Source organism: Rhododendron vialii, chromosome 11a (assembly GCF_030253575.1).
Source record: "Rhododendron vialii isolate Sample 1 chromosome 11a, ASM3025357v1".
NCBI classification, from domain to species: Eukaryota; Viridiplantae; Streptophyta; class Magnoliopsida; order Ericales; family Ericaceae; genus Rhododendron; species Rhododendron vialii.
The window spans coordinates 35597742-35618408 of NC_080567.1; the positions used below are offsets into that span (position 1 = coordinate 35597742).

The window sequence follows — 20667 nt, forward strand, 5'->3', positions numbered from 1 at the left end:
GAATGCCACATTATTGATGGGTATAATTGTCCAAACAAGGTGATCGAATTTCAAAAGAATGATAATTTGTTGCCACTCACAAAAAGGTTTATTTTATAGCTTCAAAACCCATGAAACTCGGAATAGAGAACAGAAAGTCTACACCCACCGGTGAGATTGAGCACTATGGTGGGGGAAGCGGCGAAACGGAGCAGTGGGCGTAGCACCGCGAGTGTATAGCTTTCAAAGCTAACCAAACAGATGAGCATTCAACTCAACTAGCTTGATTGACAAAGCAACATGTCATCAACCTGCAAGTACTCTGCAATAACAAATGGTTCTTCCTTTCTCATAATTCACAGATATAATCGTTTGTACACAAACCACATTTTTCCTCTTCCTGTTCTTCTGTTTGAGAAAATTCAAAAAAGTAACTTAGGAAAAATGAAGTTATCTACAGAAGGCTCTAACTTGGGGAAAAAAGTTAAAGAAATAGGATGGGGAGAGGGGTGTGCACTGCAATCAACCGATGTCTTGACAAAACAAAGCATTTTTCCCCACAACAAGAACCACTTCTTCAAAGAAAACCCTTGCTTTTTTCTCCCTCTCTGCAAACCCCAGGGTGAACTGCGGATACTCAATAACTGTCAACTTGTCTGTTACCCCGGGTTCGTATGGCAGGACCCCGCCTCAACGCTTTCACTCCCACTGGATTGTCCTTGCTCTGTTGCATGAAATAAAATCATCAGTGATCTTTTCCTTTACTTCTGTTCAAATTAAACTGAGGAAGAAGAGATATATTATAGGTTATAGGCTTAGTTCCCAGGTTTGGGTCACAAACATTAGTACTTTCCAGATTGGGCTCATAAAACCTTTTAACGAAAAACTCACCAAAGACGAAAATAGGCCAAAAAGCGAGATTTTTTCCCTTCCTAATTTGGTTCAAAATGTTCTACTTTCCTGATTGATCTCGACCAATAAAGAAAGTAGAGTACCCTAACGGGCGTTTGTAAGTTAAAAGTATATACAAGCCGATTCTGGAAATTAGATTTCAAAAGCATCAAAAGTGATACTTCGGTGCTTACTCCTTTCGCCTATTGAAGTTCTGTTCAAAATCTGTTTTTAGCACAGAAGTTGGAGCAAAAGCAAATGCCATAATCTAAGCTCATTAAGCTAGAAGCTAAGTTGAGAAATGATTACCATTAGGCAGGTTCCAGCATTTAGGTCGCATACAGGATAATCGGGTGGGCAGCAGCTAGAGTGGTCATCGCAGCAGGTAGCAGAGGGAAGGGGGCAGCATCCCCAGCCAAAGCAGTAGTCACCATACTGGAAGACACAACAGCATGTGGTTCCCTCGGGGCAACTGTAGTATTCATCACAAACTGCTTGGGGTTTTACAGGGGTTGGAGGGGATGGACCGGGGTTAGGTGGGTTTGAACCAGACTTGATAGGGTACGAAGCCATTTGTGCAATCCCACACTTGCCACTAGAGGTGTTGACATTGCGCTCTAACCTGATGTACCCGCTCTCTCCCCATGTTGGTCCCCATGAGTTCCTCACTACCCAGTAATCTACGCCGTTTTCTGTACCGTATCCAACGGCAACAACACCGTGGTCGAGGTTGGTTCCACATTGTCCAGTGAATACACCCTGGAAAGGATTAAAAAAGCCCAGTGATCAGAATCAGAATAATGTCGTAATTGTTTGTTTAGCTCGTTGAAGAAGTAAGCATCTGCCCGATTCCCATCAATTACACAAAAAAATAGAAAAAGACTTGGGAATAGTTTGCAGGCTGCCAAACCACAAAGTTTAGAAGGGCATTGTTAGTGGCCTTGGCATTGAATGCTAATTGTCTTTATTTTGGGAATATGAACTTATTGAATCTGAGTGAACATAAAGCCCTTGATGGCGCAGAACAATGCTTCCGAACTATAAGCATAAGGATAGTGTTTCTTGAAGGTTGAGATGAATTTCAAACCGTTTCTTGCTGTGAGAATTACTATAGAAACCAAAATTTCCAAGAGGGTCATTACCGATTCATAAAGTTGGAAAGCCCTGCCCCCAGCTTCAATGGCAACACTAACTGGTTGATGGGCCACAGCCTTCTGCAACGACTTCTCATCATTTTCTGGAACATCTTCATATCCATCAATGGTAACAACTCGTGCATTTTTCTGAAGTGCAAAAAGGATTAAAGCATTAACATACACAATGCTAATTCAATTAAGGGAAAATTTCAGTTTGACCCCTTATGGTTTGGGCCGGGTGCAGACACACCCCTCCTGCTTTGAATATCACCACATAACACCCTGTGGTTTGTGGACTAATGTGCACAGTTAGAGTTTCTGTCCAATTTAACGGGAGGTGTGCTTCACTCGCCAATGTGCTTCACTCGCCGGTGAAAGGGTGGGGATGGCAGTGACAAGCAGGGTAAAGAGGGCATTGGCGCTGAAGATGTTACGACGGTCGCAGTGGCGGACGAGCTCGTTGGTGTTGGGCAGCCATGGTGGAATTGACTGAGGCTGCCGATTCGAATTTAGGGGCTACCGGAATTTATTTTGTGTGGTGGGGTGCAACGGTTATGGCCGGGTGGTGGCGGGTATGTGTATGGTGGTGGTGGTGGTGGTGTGAAATTTAGGGTTTTGATAGGAGTTTTGGGGAAGAAGACCTGGTGTTAAATTTCACAAGGGCATTAGAGTCATTTCGCAAGTTCTGTTAACAGAGTTGGATGTGCACATTAGTCCACAAACCACAGGGTGTTATGTGGTGATATTCAAAGCAGGAGGGGTGTGTCTGCACCCGGCCCAAACCATAAGGGGTCAAACTGAAATTTGCCCTTCAATTAATATACAAAAGGCTAGTATTTTTCTCTTCTTTCCATGAGTATGATTTGAGACAAACCCGGTTCTGGTCGCATGTGCCATCAACAGCTCGGTAAGGATAATCTTCCTCAGTATCAATGCCACCATTGTCAATGATGAACTGAAAGCCATAGTCCATGAGACCTCCATTGCAACCCTGATTGTAAGCTTTGTCACAATCCACCAACTCCTGCTCTGATAAAGACACTAACTGTCCTGTGACAATCTGGTTTATCCCTTCCACAGCACCAATTGTTGAAAACGCCCAGCAACTCCCTTCAATTTCGAAATTAATGAGTTAATCTCCAAAAAAAATAATAAAGACGAGAATAAGAAGTCATTTCGTGCAATTAAATATGGGACGCTTTCATTGAAACAAATCTTATCTCATCACCTTACCCCAAAAACTGGCCTTATGAAAACTGAAAACATTCATAACAAAAAGGTCCATGTAACTATGTAAGCCAAAAATCAAGTCAAACCGCCCGAACTTACTCCTAAATTGCTTGCATCATGATCTACAACCATTACACGGGTATTTCTTCAAGAAGGAAACCCAATCATGCCGGAAAGGTACATAACATAACACACATAATGGTCCAGTTTCAGAGCTGTTTTGTGTGTTTTTTTATGGAAATTACTTTACGAATAGCATAGGGAATACCCAAAAACTTTACAAAAAAGCCCAATGATGGATTACTCATTTTTTTGGAGTGGTTTTGGTTTTCATTAGAAGCCACCCCGTCCTCGTCGTTGTCATCATCATCATCATCATCATCAAAAACATTAAAAAAAAAAGATGTGTTTTTCAAGCACAATAACAGGCAAAATACACAAAAATTACCTCAAACTGACAAACCATAGAAGACAATTTAAATCTATTCACAATAAATCTTCCTTTTCCAACTCTCTTCCAACAAAGGACAATTATCCATCAGAAAAAACAAACCACTCTCATGGGACCGGTCTTGGGAATCCAAACAGATTTGAGTCTCCCCTCCCGTCAATGAAAACCCTCATATTCTACTTAAAATTCATAAAGTAAACATGAAAACTAAAGTCTAAATATTGCTATGAATTTATTAATAGGACTCATTGATATTACAAGTCAAATAATCCTCAAGTAGAACCTTCGCTACAAAATTTTAGTTTGACACTTTCATTTATACCTCCACTCATATACGCGCATTATGTGACTTAGGTCCCAATCCATCCCCATAAACAACCACAGCAACAACAAAGAACATTTGGGAGTCGTTCTTCCTACATTATTATGCTGGTATTTTGTTTGCTATGATTCGGCTCAATAAGAAGAATCAGAGAAATATAAAAAAGAACCGAATTCCAAAAAAATAGGTAGGAGGACATTAAAAACAAAAAAAGCCAGTTGTTTTAAACTTCTTTTTTTTTTTTTTTTTTGTTTTTGTTGCTTTCGATCGCAATTTTTATCTCGTCAGGACTAATAATGATTTTAATCCAACAAAATGAACATGAATTTCAAAAAAATTCCAAAAAAAAAAAAAAAATAGGAAGAAGGAGCCAAAACTAAAATTCCACATGCATCATACAATCAAAGCCAAATAAATTACCGCATTGTCCTTGATCCTTGACGGAAGCAACAGCCCCTTCCCCCCTCCAATCCACCGCCTCCGCCACCTCATCCCCAACCCTAAACTTGTACCTATAGCTCTCCGCCATCCCGGCCCTCCCCTTCATCTCCGCCTTCCCGCCCAAAAACCTCGATCGGAACTCCTCGTTGGTCAGGTCCGCAAACCGGTTCAGCCCCACCTTATAACTCCGGGCCGCGGCATTCTCCGCCTCGACGAACCTCATGTTGTCCTTGAATATCTCGAACCGCCTCTCCTTCTCGCCCACCCCGTTGTACGCCTTCCCGTGCCTGGCCAGCCACCTCTCGTACACCGCCTCGACCTCGGCCTCCGTCCGCGCGTTGGGACGGTCGAAGACGTGGGTTTTGTCGTAGTTGACTATGGACATGTCGAGGGCGGATGCGGAAGCGAAGAGGAGGAAGAGGAGGAAGGCCATGGGGGAAGATTTGGAGGTCGCCATTGTTGTGTGTTTTTTCTGGTTTGGTTTGATGATGATGATGGGGAGGAGGAGGAGGATATATAGGGGGAAGAGGAGGAGTCCGAAAAGGGCGGGGGAATATATATAGTATATAGATAGGGGAGGAGTTTTGATGGGTGAAGGAAAGGAATAAGGGGGGACTGAAGGTTGAAAAGGAATGGGATTGGTCCAATGGAATGGAGAGAGAAGCTTAGCCCCGAGGAAACAGGAGGTTTGCGCAGGGGAGGTTACGTTTTGAACTGTTCGGATTTAGAGTGGAAAAAAAAGAGAAAAAAAGGAAAGAGATTGTGGAGGTAATATAAGATAAAGTGTTTTAATTTAAATAGTTCAAAGCACTTTTAGATGATTAAGATGTATCTGTTCGAGGCGGGTGATATGGTACGCACCCGGGAAGGAAAAATTTCTCGCAGGGGAGACGGCCGGTGTGGTGACCCACCTAATTACGGAAAAGTCGGTTACAAAAGTCTCATACCTGTTTCTCTTTAGTTTTTGAGCTTTTTCTTTTTTATTTTTATTAAAAGTCACAAATTTTTATTTTTTTAAATTCGTCTCGAGACGAATCAATAATTTATAAAAGTTTGACCAAAGAATAACAACTGCAAATTTTTTTAATTATAGACAAAATTCAAAAATCCCAAATAGATCAAAACAACTAAGGAGAACAACTCAACATTTTTATTTTTTTAATTTAATTTTCTTTTTTCGTTTTGAAAATCAAGATGTTTAATTCATCTTAATCAATAGAATAAATAACAACAAATTTATGAAAAGAAACGCAAATTATAATAAACTATTTTTGTCTTTTCTGATTTTTTCTAGAACCTATTTTACTTTTTGGGAACTTTTTTGATGTATCTCATAAAAAAAATAAAAATAAAAAGATGCAACCCGGGGACATACTTTGTAATCTTAACCGTCTAAAAGTGCTTTGGATGGTTCAGATTTAAAAAAAATTCCAATAAAAAACTCTTCACTGGAAAAGTTTTTTTAAAAATTTGAACCCTAATTACCGAGAGGGACGGTCTGAATGGTACACAGGATGCCCCGGTTCCAGTTGTCAGTATTGTTCTTATTGGATTCTCGGTTACTTTTTCAAAACTTTACCTTCAATATCTTAAATTCCTCGTTTATCTTGACAAAGAAAAATTAAAAATAAAAAACAAATCCGTTCGTTTAAGGTTTTGATTTTGGATTCTAATTATTAGTGGAGTATTCTATTTATTTCCAATGAGTACTTTTATTTATTTATTTTTATCTCTTTCCGATCATCAATCATATTTTCAATTATTAATTTATTTTTCTTTGTACTCATTATCCACAAATTCAAATCCAAAATCTCAAAACTGGGCTGTATCTCGAAAAATTCTCGAAAACGTATTTTTCTTGAAAAAATCATTTTCAATGTCTTTATGGTTCGTATTGTCCAGAGTCCAAACTCGGTTGCTCAGTAGGAGATGGACGCTTCACGCTTCATACACAGACACAGTGAACCAACCACTAGTGCAATTTTGTTCAGCTACGGAGCTCACACCGATTACCAGTTCGATGATCGAGCTATTTAGCCAATCCTGTACAATCTCAGATGGGTGAGTATTTGATAACACTTGTTTTGGTTTAGAAATTCAGACTGAGAATTGAATGCTAGGATTAAGCGCATACCCATCTTATTCAATTGAGTTGATTTTTTGTTCTCTATGGATTCTAATGTCTACTCGAATTTTAGGTGGTGAACAAAATTGCTCTCCGCGCCAGTTGCACAAATTTGCATGATTAGTTAGCAATATTCTTTTTCCATGCAACTTGCATGGGTTGCCAATCATCATATAAGATGTAGTTATTGCGACGTGGCATCATATCTCTGACATTTTTGGAAGCTAGAGCTGTTAGATGCGCATGAACTGATTTGATAGTGGTATGGTGCTTATAAGTTGTTTGTTGAAATTCCAATGTGATTTCGCTAGCCATCATAGCTATTGCCTGTTTGTGTTAGACATATTCTGTGTGATAAAAGCAGTCTGCTATGGGTTTCTTTAAAGCTGTAATTTATCTCAGCAATTGCTCATGTTTTATGCTCAATCAGCCTCTAACAATGTGTACTTGATTTAATTCTTTGGTTTCTCTCACACGCATCCTGCGTTTATTTTTCTTTTATTAATTTTTTTTTTTGAAGAAGTGGTATATTAACCACCCGAAAAAGAGAACAAGAGATCAAGGGAATGAATAGCCTTGAAATCCTAAGAACAAACACAGAAAACTAAGAGGCAAGTTCCAATTCTCACATAGCTAACAGCCTCAATCGTCGGTAACTGCCTTCCAGAAACACAAACAGGCCCTAACATCCTCAGCAACTCTGCGAACCAGTATATCTTCTGAAGAAGAACCCTTTAGATTGGAAGATACGCCAATTCCTTTCTCTCCACAGATGATAAATGGTAGTAGCAGCTAAGCCCGGTCTAAGGACAACAGCAGACAAGGGAGCTTTAACCCCAAAAGCTGAAACCACCCCACCCCCCACCCACAAACATACACACACACGACCAAAAAATCTGACTCCTATGAAGCACAGACACCTCTAGAGGTCGAGGTATCGCAGTGTCAGACACGGGGACACCACGGGGACACGTATGGGACACGCCACGTGGCGTGTCCCATACTTTAATTTGAATTTTTCAGGGGGACACGGATGGGGACACGGCAGGGGCCAAACTGCAATTTTTTTTAAAAATTTGGGAGCCAAACTGTAATTTTTGAAAAAATTAGAGGCCAAACTGTAATTTTTTTTAAAAAAATTGGGGCCAAATTATAATATTTTTTAAATTTTTGGCTACCAAACTATAATTAATTAATTATTTATATATATAAATAAATAAATATACACTTGGCGTGTCCCCCGTCGTGTCCGTGTCCCCATTTTTTTAAAATTCTCGTGTCTCGGTGTCGATTTCGGTGTCCGTGTCCGTGTCGGTGCATTATAGTCCGAGTCCAAACTGCAGTGGAAAAAGGCAGCCAAAGAAAAGATGCAAGTGAGATTCCTTACCCCATGACAAAGCAAACAATTATCATCCACAAGAAGGCCCCACTGCATGAGTCTATCTTTTGTGCTTAGCCTACCATGCCATACCAACCATTCAATAAAGGCCCACTTAGGGATATGGTCTTTAAACCAGACAACTTTATGCTAATCAACCAAAGCGAGATCTTGCTTTATTGCCAGCCAAACAGATGAGTGCTGTTAATCACTCCCGTGTCAGGGGGGTCTGACACCGGACGTGGGGAATTTCCCATTTTATCCCATCTACTTGCACTCTCTCTCTCACCTATTTTTCTATCTCACTTATTTTATTTTTTATAAAATTGTAAATATTAATAACTTTTTTTTCACTTATTTTTTTTAATAAATTTTATATTTTTGAAATATACTAAACGAAACCTATCAAACGAGCCTAATATTGACGGTGAAATAATGTAAAACGGAAAAAAAATATTTTTATGATAGTTTAAACTGTCTAAAAAAGTTGAAAAATTAAGTATTGTAAATTTCAATCCGTTTGAACCGGTGAAAAAATTTTAGTTTTCTGATCATTTTATATTAGATGGTCATAATTAAATTTTGACTATAGTGCTCTCGTTGATTAATTTTAAGAAAGTCGTAGAATTAAATATCTCTTAGGGTTAATCAACGAGAGTTCTAGAGTCAAAATTTAATTATGACTATTTAGGATAAAATGATCAGAAAAATAAAATCTTTCCATCAGTTCAAACGGATTGAAATTTGAAACACTTAATTTTTTAACCATACTTTTTAATATATAAACTGTTCGAAGATGTTGAAATCACGTATTTTTTTAAATAAATTTTATATATTTAAAATCTATTCAACGAAACCTATCAAACAAGTCTAATATTGAATATGAAATAATGTGTTTAAATTAAATGATTTTTTGGGCCCAGTATAATATCTCTTTATTTTTATTTTTTGTCCTTTATTTTTTTTCGTCCCGACGGTTCTATCCGCATTACTTCATACCACAATTGGAGGCGTGCTTCATAAGGATGAGTCCATCCGTGTGCTTCATTTGATGCATTTCGCCTCCATCATATGAAAATGGGTGGTACAAGAGGATAATAAGGATATAGGAAAACTTGCACGAAGTGATTTCCATTAACATGGCCAATAGCTATATGTTTGCGCGCTGCGAATGAAACTGGATGGGAGCTCAACGGCAAGTGAGTGAGACAACTCGAAGCCAATCATATTGAATGTATGTAGTACAACGTTGTACCTTGATGCGGACAAGTCCCAACGTTATAAAATCCATTCAATGATCCTCTGGTGCCGATGGTTAGAAGCAAATTTTTTATTTTATTTTAATGTCCTTATTCAAATTTTTTTCGCATTTGTTAGTTTTTGGTCAATTTTTTGGGGATTATTGCTTTTTCATAACAAGAGGAATCTAAAAAGTAAAAAACTACAATCAAAATCCATTTTTTTAAAATAAAGACGAAAAAATTGGCTTATTAACTTATTTTTGTCTTTATTCAAAAAAATTAGGTTTGGATCTTAATTTTTTACTTTTTAGATTCCTCTCATCATGACGAAGCAATAATTCTCAAAAAATTGACTATAAACTAACAAATGCAAAAAAAAATTTGAATAAATACATAAAAATAAGCCAAGTGACTTAATTAGCCGACCGCCCCCTTAATATTAAACTATCACAAAAATATAATTTTTTCGTTTTACATTATTACACTATCAATATTAGGCTCGTTTGATAGGTTTCGTTGAGTAGATTTCAAAAATATATAATTTATTAAAAAAATACGTGAAAAAAAATTATTAGTATTTAATATTTTACAAAAAAAAGAGAGAAAGAGAGAGAGGGGGTGCAGTGAGAGAGAGAGAGAGGGGTAGGGGTAAAAGAGGAAAAGGGGAGCCGTGTCAGGAGGGGGGCCTGACACGGAGGGGGCGATTAGTAATCTCCCAAACACAAGATTTAGTAGAGAAAGTACCTCAGAGAGTAGCAGACCATATATCTCTATCCTCTCTCTCCTGATGGGCACAAGAGAGGCAGGGGTAGCATGCATGATTTATTGAGTAGCAGAACTTCTAACTCTAGGTCTTCTCCCGCCTTCGGAGTCAATTATAGAACTCACCTTAGACTGGAAATTTCTAATTTTCTACCCGTGTTAACTCAATTCTATCACCAAACACCACATGATTTCTTGCATTTTGTTTGTTTATGGAACCAAACTTTCAGTTATTTTTAGATGGCTTAATATGCTTTTTCTTTTGGTCTGTTTTTTACTGGTGTTCGTTTTCCATTCCAACTAGTCTCTGACAAATAGGACTATCCATAAAAGAATTAAGTTCCTCTACCGGATAAGTGTATCTATAACTCTTTATTCATATCCTCCATTTTGCTTTTGGTTGAGTTTGATGTCCTTAGAATTGAGAAAGTATAAGATGTTAGCTTATGAAGATGCTCATAGTTTTGCAATCTATAATATCTCGCAAAGTATGATTCCTTTCAAACATTCCATGATCCCTTTGTAGTTTGTGTCTGTGTAATTTTTTAAGATGGGAATGTGTTGTTTAGATTGTCCATTTTGCGTTTCCTTAACTGCTGTAGGTGTTCAATTTGATCATTTTCCTGGTGGCGCTTCTCTGAATTATTGTTAGAACATAAAATTTCTTGAGCCTTGCCTCAAGTGGTAAAGGAGTCAGTGATAGGTAGGTGGTGTGTCCAATTTTTGAAAAGCATATGACAATCACGATAACTCATAATTTCGTAGAGAACAAAGGATACAGTACTTAAAAAACTCTTAGTGTAAACATAAGTGAAATATACAAAGTTTATTTAAGGGCCAAAGAAACATAGGTAACTTGTGTCAGTTGGTATTGAGCTCTAGTTCTTCAAGTAAAGCACTCAGGTAATTGTAAGAGGATCCACCCTTTTCAACAGCCTTCTTTGCTGCCTCTCCCAGTGCCCTTGCTCTGCTCCTAATTCCCTCAGCTTCTTCACAAACCATTAGTTGAACCACTGCCTTCTCTATATCTTCCCTCTTGACATAAATCTTGCCCTCCTCCGGCCATCTACACCATTCCTGAGCCCCTACTCCGATTCCAACCCTCAGAATGTCAGTCACTAGCTTTTCATTATAAAACTGCTCAGCAAACAACGGCCACGCAATCAAGGGAACTCCAGCAGTCACTCCCTCCAGCAATGAGTTCCATCCACAGTGAGTCATAAACCCTCCAACTGCTTTGTGATCGAGTATAAGCACTTGTGGGGCCCACCCCCTTATTATGAAGCCCTTCCCCTCTAACCTCTTCTCAAACCCATCTGGTAACCACTCTTCCCTATCTTCTTCTTCCTTCTTTTTCTCCTTCCGCACAACCCATATGAATTCCTGTCCAGAATTTTCCAGACCCATTGCTATCTCAAGTAGCTGAACATTCGAAAAGTAGGACAAGCTTCCAAAGCACACATATAGAACTGAGTTTGGTTCCTTTGAGTCAAGCCAAGTCAAGCACTCCTGCTCGTTGATAGAGATTTTGCTTCCTCTACGAATTTTATCGTCGTTGTCTCTGTTGCAGAGTGAGACGGGACCCACATGCCACACCCTTTTTCCAATTACCTTACTGTAGAGTTCTGAGTAAGTCGGTTCCAGCTCATGGAAGCTGTTTATTACAACACCATAGCTTGTCACCTCCGATTCCATAACTTTCTCCATCAACTTGGTAACCTGGTTTTCAGTTCCATCTCTTATGAAATCAGGGAGTTGACGTCTTGTCATCATAATTTTGTTTGGAAGGCCAGGCACAACGAAAACTTCTGAGTCTGATTTGATGTTCTTGTAAGGTTCTTGTTGGGTTAATACATGATGAACACAAAGAGCGTATGCACTAGATCCGTGGAAAGCCAACCTTGGAATCCCATGCTTAGTTGCAACATCACTAGCCCATGGAAAGAACACATCAGCGACTAGGCAATCTGGGGAGTCCTCTTCTAAGAGGTTTTCAAATGGCTGTTGAAGAAGCTCCGCGGCGTTGCGGATCTTTTGGGACATTTCTCGGGCAGTGATGGAACTGTGGCTCTCAATGCCTTCAGGCAGTCCAACTTCTGCTGAAGGGAAGTTAATAAGACGAATAGTGGTTTCCAAGCCAAGTTCTCTGTCTCTGTCAATTGTTTTGGAGACGAGAGTGGCATTGAGGGGTGTTAGAATTAAGGTTGCTTTGACGCCGCGCCTGGCAAATATTCTGGCCATTTCTACCATTGGGATCATGTGGCCATGAGACATCATTGGAAGGAAGTAGATATGAAGCTTATAATGAGGTTTTGAATCCATGGAGCCTTCTAGGAGGAATGAGAGTTCTAATTCTAAAAAAGACGACGAAAGTGGCTGAAAAGAGACCTTAAGGCAATGTGCTCAAGTTGAAACTGTATAAGGGATGGATCTTTTTCTAGTTTCTTATAAAATTTGCATGTTGACATTTAAACCCAATGAAGTGTGGAGGTTAAGCATCGACATGACCTTTCTTTTCTTTTTGAAAGGGAAATGACCTTTTTTTCAACTTAGCACATAAAGACTTCTGGTGTAATTAATTTTTTAGTCAAAAAAAACTTCCTAAATTTTCCAACTGACAATGGACTGCAGCCGACTTGGGTGACTTTGGGCTAATCAAACAAAGTGAGGAAGCAAGGAAGAAGATGCTTCCAAAGCATGGTATGCGTTTGTCTCTCTCTCTCTCTCTCTCTCTCTCTCTCTCATATATATATACATACACACACACATACGGAGCGGTTCCGGGACACTTAAAAAACCCTTTAAAAAACCCCCCCAAGTTTCCGATCGAATTTTGATGATTCGAGCCGCTCAATGTAATTAGAACGTGATTTTAAGGGTGCCCTTAAGAAATCAGCAAAAAAAATAATCGGGAAGAGCTTCATCCAAACAGTTTTTTATTGAACTTTATTGAACGGTTCAATAAAAAACTGCTCAAATCAAGCCCTTCCCGGTTAGTTTTTTTGCCGGTTTTCTAGCAAGTACTTTTAAAATCACGTTTTGAACACATTGAGCGGCTCAGATCATCAAAATTTGATCGAAAACTATGAGATTAAGATTTGGAGGGTTTTTTTAAGTGTTCCCGGAACCGCCCCGATATATATAATTTTATTGGTCTAGGTTATTTTTTTCTATGAACGTGATTTTTAATACTTTGGTTTCTCACACATATCTTGTGTTTTGTATTTTTGTGGAACCAAACTTCGGTTATTTTTAGTTGGCTTTATGATATGCTTTCCTAGTTAATTTGTTTTTGCCTTTTGTCTGTTTTCTTTTATTGGTGTTCTTTTTCCATCCCAGCTATGAAAGACTATTTTCCTGTCTCTGACATACAGGACTATCCATAATGAATTAAGTTTCTGGATAAGCGTTTCTATGACTCTTAATTAATATCCTCCTTTTTGCCTTTGTTTCATTTTAATGTCCTTAAAAAGTTAAACAACAAGTTTAGGTACACTATATTTAACCACTACATCATCCACTACATATTTTGTAGGGCTCACCCTATGTCCCAAAAAAATACAGAAAAATATTCATAAATTTTAAAATAATATATTATGGGGCCTTGTAAAAAATCAGCTCCAACAAATATCGGTAAATATTATTTCTTGATTTGTAGGGGCGAAACGGTGCAGTTAAACAGTTTCATCCCTACAAATCAAGAACTAATACTCACCGATATTCTTTGGAGCTGATTTTTTACAGGGTCCCATAAAATATTATTCTAAAATTTATGGACATTTTCTGTATTTTTTTGAGAGCCGGGGTGAGCCGTATAAAAAATGTAGTGGATGAATAATAGTGTATGTAGCATCTCTCAAAGTTAAACGAGAGAAAGACAAGAGATGATAGCGTCCGAAGATTCTCACATTTTATTGCAATCTATAATCAGAGTGTGATCCCTTTCAAACATCCCCGGATCCCTTTGTTGTTTGTGTTGGTTTTAATTGTTTTAAGCTAGGAATATGGTGTTTAGATTGTCCATTTTGCACTTCTTTAACTGCTTGAGGTGTTCAATTTGATCATTTTCTTGGAGGCACTTCTCTAAATCATTTTTAATACTTAACTTTCTTGCGCCTTGCCTCAAGTGATAAAGGAGTTGGCGATAGATCGGTGGTATGTCCAAATTCACATGACAATCACGATTACCCATAATTTCATAGAGAAGAAGGATACTATACTTGAACAAACTCTTATTGAAAACATAAGTGAAAGATACAAAGTTTATTTAATGGCCAAAGAAACACAGGTAACTTGTGTCAGTTGGTATTGAGCTCTAGTTCTTCAAGTAAAGCACTCAGGTCATTGTAAGAGGATCCACCCTTTCCAACAGCCTTCTTTGCCATCTCTCCCAGTGCCCTTGCTCTGCTCCTAATTCCCTCAGCTTCTTCACCAACCATTAGATGAACTACTGCCTTCTCTATATCTTCCCTCTTTACATAAACCTTACTCTCCTCCGGCCATCTACACCAATCCTGAGCTCCTACGCCGACTCCAACCCTTAAAATATCAGTCACTAGCTTTTCATTATAAAACTGCTCAGCAAACAACGGCCAGGCAACCAATGGCACTCCAGCAGTCGCTCCCTCCAGCATCGAGTTCCATCCACAGTGAGTCATAAACCCTCCAACCGCTTCGTGATCGAGTATAAGCACTTGAGGGGCCCACCCCCTTATTATGAAGCCCTTCCCCTCTAACCTCTTCTCAAACCCTTCCGGCAACCACTCTACCCTATCTTCTTCTTCCTTGGTCTTTTTCTCCTTCCTCACTACCCATATGAATTCCTGTCCGGAATTTTCCAGACCCATTGCTATCTCAAGTAGCTGAACATTTGAAAAGTAGGACAAGCTTCCGAAGCACACATATAGAACCGAGTTTGGTTCCTTTGAGTCAAGCCAAGTCAAGCACTCATGCTCATTGATAGAGATTGTGCTTCCTCTTTGAGTTTTATCTTCGTTGTCTCTGTTGCAGAGTGAGACGGGACCCACATGCCACACCTTTCTTCCAATTGCCTTACTATAGTGTTCGGAGTAAGCCGGTTCCAGCTCATGGAAGCTGTTTATTACAACTCCATAGCTTGTTACCTCTGCTTCCATGACTTTCTCGATCAACTTGGTTAAGTGGCTTTCAGTTCCATCTCTTATGTGATCAGGGAGTTGTCGTCTCGTCATTGTAATTTTGTTTGGAAGGCCAGGCACAACGAAGACTTCTGAGTCTGATTCGATGTTCTTGTAAGGTTTATGCTGGGATAGTTCGCGATAAACAGAAAGAGCATATGCACCAGTTCCATGGAAAATCAACCTTGGTATCCCACGCTTAGTTGCAACTTCACTAGCCCATGGAAAAAACACGGCAGCGACTAGGCAATCTGGGGAGTCTTCTTCTAAGAGGTTTTCAAATGGCTGTTGAAGAAGCTCTGTGGCCTTTAACATCTTTTGGGACATTTCCGGGGAAGTGATGGAACTTTGGTTCTCAATGCCTTCAGGCAACCCAACTTCTGCTGAAGGGAAATTAATAAGACGAATAGTGGTTTCAAAGCCAAGTTCTCTGTCTCTGTCAATTGTTTTGGAGACGAGAGTTGCATTGACGGGTGTTAGGATTAAGGTTGCTTTGACGCCGCGCCTGGCAAATAGTCTGGCCATGTCTACCATTGGGAGCATGTGCCCCTGAGCCATCATTGGAAGGAAGTAGATGTGAAGCTTATTGTGAGGTCTTGAATCCATGTAGCCTTTTAGGAGGAATGAGAATTGTGAAGTAGATGATGAAAGAGGCTGAAGAGCGACCGTAAGGCAATATGCTCAAGTAGAAACTGTACAAGGGACTAAGTTTGGATCTTTTCTATTTTCTTGTACAATTCCCATGTTGATTGTTCTTCTCTTACTCTCATATTTAAACACCAATGAAACTTGGAGCTGAAGCATGGAAATCATCTCTCTTTTTTCACTGCAATAGCGTTTTGGTATAAATCATATTTTAGTCCAAACTTGCAGCCGACTTGGCTGACTGACTTTGGGCGCTAATCAAACAAAATGACGAAGCAAGCAAGAAGATTCTCTCTCTCTCTCTCTCACACACACACACACACACACACACACACACACACACACACACCCCTATATTGGTCTAGTTTATTGTTTTCTATGAACTTGGAGTGCAAGAAATGCCTTGGTAATCACATTGCTATATTGATTGTTATCAGGTCAATGAGAGACTTATGCAATGCTTCTTTCATTTAGCTTCTTCCGATGAATTATAATTAATTAAACTGAGCTGGTTTTGTCCCTTTTAAAATCCATCATTGGTTGCGTTTCCAAAATAAGAAAATCTCCTTCTCTTTCAAAGACTAGGATACCTTACTTGTTGAGGTTATATTTGTTTTGAGAAGTTTAAATTAGTGGGCCGAATCACCTTCACTTGTCTTAACTTGGCTCCGCCTATATGGCTCCCCCTAAGGTTTTGGTACTTTGTCGTGGCGGCAGCTCATGTGCTCGTTGTTCATTCCTTGACGAGGCCCATGTCCCATGGTGTTCATTGGCCTATTACACTATAAGATCGTAGCATTATTGCGTCGATCTGTTTGGCCCTTGACTCCTGACCCTTCCCGGCCTAAACTCTCCATACTCTCCATCGCCAGTGCGCTGACCCTCAATTATTTACAATTAGGCTGATCAGGATCGTATTATATTCTCATACTATATCTAGTTACCATAACAAATTACACGAGGAGGCCTTGAAATTCTTGGGGCTCTGTCAAAGCTATAAAGTGCAGGCTAGGATCTTTACCGTATAATCCAAGGTTTAGGGGCCCCGAGCAATAACTTGGTGGGTTTATGCCTAGAGCCAAGCCTATGCGACTCTCGATCTGTTTAATGGCGGTTAAAAAATTACAATATCTTTTCTTGTTTCGTCTTCAACAAGGCCGTGCCTTCTGTTGATATCTTCCATCGCTTTGTTTTTGTAAGAGATGGGTTCGCTCTGTAACTTGGATGCTATTTTACTTGGGGTCTTGGGGGTAGGTAGTTGGGTTTGTTAGTCATGATATTTGTTTTCGTTTGCTGTCGTTCCATAGCAAAGGGGGTGCTCTTTAATGGTCTAACGGAGTGCTCTTGAATGGACGTGCTTGAACCAAAACGACGTCGTTCTGGAGGGACAACATAAATATTGTCCCTAAAGGGCAACAATTGATATCCCCGCTTCCCTTAAAATAGGATAGCAGTTTAAACATAAATATTTTCGTGGACTTGTATGGGACCAAACCAATTTCTCTTTCATATTTATGGTAATAAAACAAATTTACATAAAATAGCAAATAGAAAAAATTGAAGGACAAAAACACAAAAAGCAATCAACTCAACTCAAATCAAATCTTCATCAACCATTATCTCAATTAGGCTTCGGCATCTCAAGTTCGATAAGAACTCAGTTCACGTATCAGATCATTCAAATCAGCGTAGGATGATCCACCTTTCTCAACCGCCTTGTTAGCAATCTCCTTAAACCCTCTCGCCTTATTCCTCATCACCTTTGCCTCTTCCCCCACCATAACTTGTCGCACCGCCTTCCCAATCTCCTCTCTCCTTACCCCATTATTCACCTTCATGCTCCACTTTTTATTCCCAACGCTAACCCCAATTCTCAAAATCTCTGTCACCAACTTCTCATTGTAAAATTGTTCCGCAAACACCGGCCACGTCACCATCGGAACTCCGGCGCTGACCCCTTCCAATGTCGAATTCCACCCGCAGTGAGTCACAAAACCACCCACTGCTTCGTGATCGAGAATCAACACTTGGGGTGCCCACCCTCTGATAATTAAACCCTTGTCTTTCATCCTCTCTTCAAACCCCTCTGGTAGCCACTTCTCGTTATCCTCTTCGCTTTTCCCTCTCCGAACAACCCATACGAATTGTTGCCCAGAAGATTCTAGACCCATTGCGATCTCGTACAGCTGAGAATCGTCAAATTTCGCCACGCTTCCGAAACAAATATAAAGCACTGAATTGGGTTCCTTCGAATCCAGCCATTTTAAGCACTCGTGTTCGTCAATCGCTGCTTCTTTACCCCTGTGTGCTTTGTCCTCGACTGCTCGATTGCATAACGAAACGGGTCCAATATGCCAAGACCTTCTTTTCAAGACAGTCCTGTAATAATCAGCGTACTTTGTTTCAAGCTCGTAAAAGCTATTGGCTATAACTCCATAGCTTGATAGCTCGGATTCTTTCATTTTTATCCGCAGCTTTGTGAAATCTGATTCGGACCCATCCCGTTCGTCCTCTGACAGTTGCATCTTTGTGAGCCTAATTTGATGAGGAAGGTCAGGCACCAAAAAGGGTTCATCATTGGACGAAACTTCTCTCTGGGGCTTGTATAACCTCATATTCTCCGTAGCACAGAGAGCAAAAAAGCTAGTCCCGTGGAAAACCAGCCTCGGAATGTTGAATTTCGCGGCGACTTCGGTGGCCCATGGGAAGAACGAGTCCGCGACGAGGCAATCGGGTCGGACCTCATCGAGGATCCGCTCGAGCGGGTGTTGGAGCATAAACATGGCTTTGAAGAACTTGGGCACCATGTCGTCGGTGGTGATTCCATCGGCACTTTCGCACCCTTCTGGCAAGCCAGCAGCGGCCGCCGGGAATTCGAGGGTGAGGATTCCCATTTCAAAGCCCAGCTGATTGGTTCTTTCAACTGATTTCTGGAAGAAATGGACGTTGAGGGGAGTGGTGATTATGGTGGATTTGACGCCGCGGGCAGCGAAGAGTTTGGCGATGTCAAGAGTTGGGATCATGTGGCCGTGAGCCATCACGGGGAAGAAGAAGACATGGAGTTGACCCATTTTGGGATGTAATTAAAATCGAACTTTGGAGACTTGGAAATGGATAAAAAGACTAGTTTGACTATGAGAAGTTAGTACAGTATCATCATGGCTATATATATGCAGAGGCAAAGCAGAGTATTGAACTAATACAGTTTTATTCCAGGAAACCTTCATAAGGTGGAGTACTTCGGCAAACGTTATTGCATTCGTCATCTGGTTCTTGGAGAGAGAAACCAGACCACTTGCATTTATTTTTTTACTAATACAGTACAGTTTTGGGCGGTATTTAAATACTCCTAAACGAGTAATTTATTTGGAGGGGTATTTAGGGTTAGAGGTGCGCATCTTGCTACAGCATCATCGTGTCATGTCTCTTGAAATTTTGCGTCATTTACGATACTTATTAACTAGTAAAACGTATTATTATTTTTTGCTATTGATGTGATATGCGTAACACGACCGCGTCCATGTCAAATAATACGCAATCTCAACTTTGTAACTCGTGACATTGTTATATTTTCAAATGATAATAATAGGCCAAGGGTTTTCTGTTTTTTCTTTGGGTACAAGTAATGTTCATGTATTGACGCAAATACTTGCGTCATGCATTTTGAGTTCTTTAATTTTGGTGTGTGGCCCAAGTCTTTTTTCGTTTGAATTGACCTGAATAAAGAAAAGACACTCCAATCACAGAGTAGTAGTATCAAATTAAGAAAGAAGAAAAAATCAGAGGGAAGTAGGAGTAATATTACGTGGAAACAATAGGGTAGAGAAAGGAGTGTAAATTCCTCCTATCCTTTTGCAAAGGGAAAGGAGATGAATGAGAAATGAAGTGGGACAATAGCTTTCACCTCTCTCTTCTTCTTTTTTTGACCAAGGGAATAACCTAATTAAGAAATAAGAATGAGTTTTGAAGAGAGATTATTTAATGCTCGTATGGCCGCCCCAGGCTCCTTCACCAAACATTGATGGGGAGCCCATGAATAGAGTCTTCCAGATACTTGTAAACCTTTTCCTATAATTTGTTCATATCTATCTTGTTGGGTTGCGCTAGCTCATTAGGCCATCCACAGTGGTATAATAAAAAGTCAATACCATTGTTTTTAAAGTTAACAATGTTAGTGCAAAAGATGGCTCACAATGGTATAATCAAACTTTGTAACATCCTTAGAAATAATCAAATTTTGGATTTTGAATAACCAAAACTACCAACATTTTTCAATATAATCAAAATTTGTGGACTCCACACCACATAAGTTAACTAGTTTTAAAATTTGTATACACGCGTGTTTCAATTGGTATTTTTTTGTTCTCTTCTTCGCCTACTCTATATCTTCTTCACTTCATCCACAAACTATCTCTTTCTTTCCCTCAAAAAGTGAAGCTCATATCTCTCGATCATCTACAATTCAACCCGTCATTGCCGGATTAAGGTATTTCACTATTCTTTCCCATTTTTTATTCCCCCCCCCCCCCACCAAAAAAAAAAAAAAATCATAATATGAGGGAAGAAAGTCACCGATTTTCCCCCAAAATTAAGAGAGGGAATCGATATATTTTTGCCAAAAAAAATGTAAATTAAGGGAAGTGAATGGCAGGAAACAGAGGGGGAGAGAGAGTGAAATTGTAGTGGACCCTTATTTTGGTTATGGACTAGAAGTGACTATTGTGAAGCTCAACATTGTTAAGCTTAGAAACTTTATAAGTGAATAATCAAAAGTTGATATGTCAACTTTTGGTTATCATTTTTTGATTATATCACTGTGGATGACCTTATATACCCTTTAACAATAGCACCAAGGCCATCACCCTAAGAATTTGTCCTAGTGAGTTTGGCCCACCTCTCCCCTTATTATC

At 39.6% G+C, this 20667-nt stretch overlaps 4 protein-coding genes and 1 long non-coding RNA gene across 5 annotated transcripts; 1 reads left to right on the plus strand and 4 right to left on the minus strand.

Annotated features, from left to right (window-relative positions):
- Positions 1 to 297: 297 nt before the first annotated feature.
- On the minus strand, positions 298 to 5141 carry LOC131308540 (cysteine proteinase RD21A-like). Its single transcript, XM_058335478.1, has 5 exons — positions 4430 to 5141; positions 2881 to 3116; positions 2013 to 2153; positions 1180 to 1629; positions 298 to 703 (listed from the first exon to the last, which is right to left on the minus strand). Exons 1-5 carry the CDS (start codon positions 4905 to 4907, stop codon positions 617 to 619), a joined length of 1392 nt encoding a protein of 463 aa, XP_058191461.1. The 5' UTR covers positions 4908 to 5141; the 3' UTR covers positions 298 to 616.
- A 4777-nt stretch (positions 5142 to 9918) lies between these two features.
- Positions 9919 to 13434, plus strand: LOC131308544 (uncharacterized). The gene is made up of 3 exons (XR_009194467.1): positions 9919 to 10045; positions 12588 to 12656; positions 13296 to 13434. It is a non-coding gene; the product is annotated as an uncharacterized LOC131308544 (long non-coding RNA).
- On the minus strand, positions 10693 to 12581 carry LOC131308538 (scopoletin glucosyltransferase-like). The gene has a single exon (XM_058335476.1). The coding sequence runs from the start codon at positions 12276 to 12278 to the stop codon at positions 10818 to 10820; it is 1461 nt and encodes a 486-aa protein (XP_058191459.1). The 5' UTR covers positions 12279 to 12581; the 3' UTR covers positions 10693 to 10817.
- A 739-nt stretch (positions 13435 to 14173) lies between the features above and the next one.
- Positions 14174 to 15957, minus strand: LOC131308536 (scopoletin glucosyltransferase-like). The gene has a single exon (XM_058335474.1). The coding sequence runs from the start codon at positions 15716 to 15718 to the stop codon at positions 14255 to 14257; it is 1464 nt and encodes a 487-aa protein (XP_058191457.1). The 5' UTR covers positions 15719 to 15957; the 3' UTR covers positions 14174 to 14254.
- A 1284-nt stretch (positions 15958 to 17241) lies between these two features.
- LOC131308539 (scopoletin glucosyltransferase-like) lies at positions 17242 to 18929 on the minus strand. Its single transcript, XM_058335477.1, has one exon. It carries the CDS (start codon positions 18826 to 18828, stop codon positions 17398 to 17400), a length of 1431 nt encoding a protein of 476 aa, XP_058191460.1. The 5' UTR covers positions 18829 to 18929; the 3' UTR covers positions 17242 to 17397.
- Between the last annotated feature and the right edge of the window lie 1738 nt (positions 18930 to 20667).

Bases quoted from the DNA above. Each gene is read 5' to 3' on its own strand.
- LOC131308539 (XM_058335477.1), bottom strand. From the start codon at position 18,828: ATGGGTCAACTCCATGTCTTCTTCTTCCCCGTGATGGCTCACGGCCAC.
- LOC131308540 (XM_058335478.1), bottom strand. From the start codon at position 4,907: ATGGCGACCTCCAAATCTTCCCCCATGGCCTTCCTCCTCTTCCTCCTC. The intron at 1,630-2,012 runs GTAATGACCCTC...AATCCTTTCCAG, and splicing joins CTTTCCAACTTTATGAATCG to GGTGTATTCACTGGACAATG. The intron at 704-1,179 runs GTAATCATTTCT...TTCATGCAACAG, and splicing joins ATGCTGGAACCTGCCTAATG to AGCAAGGACAATCCAGTGGG.
- LOC131308536 (XM_058335474.1), bottom strand. From the start codon at position 15,718: ATGGATTCAAGACCTCACAATAAGCTTCACATCTACTTCCTTCCAATG.
- LOC131308538 (XM_058335476.1), bottom strand. From the start codon at position 12,278: ATGGATTCAAAACCTCATTATAAGCTTCATATCTACTTCCTTCCAATG.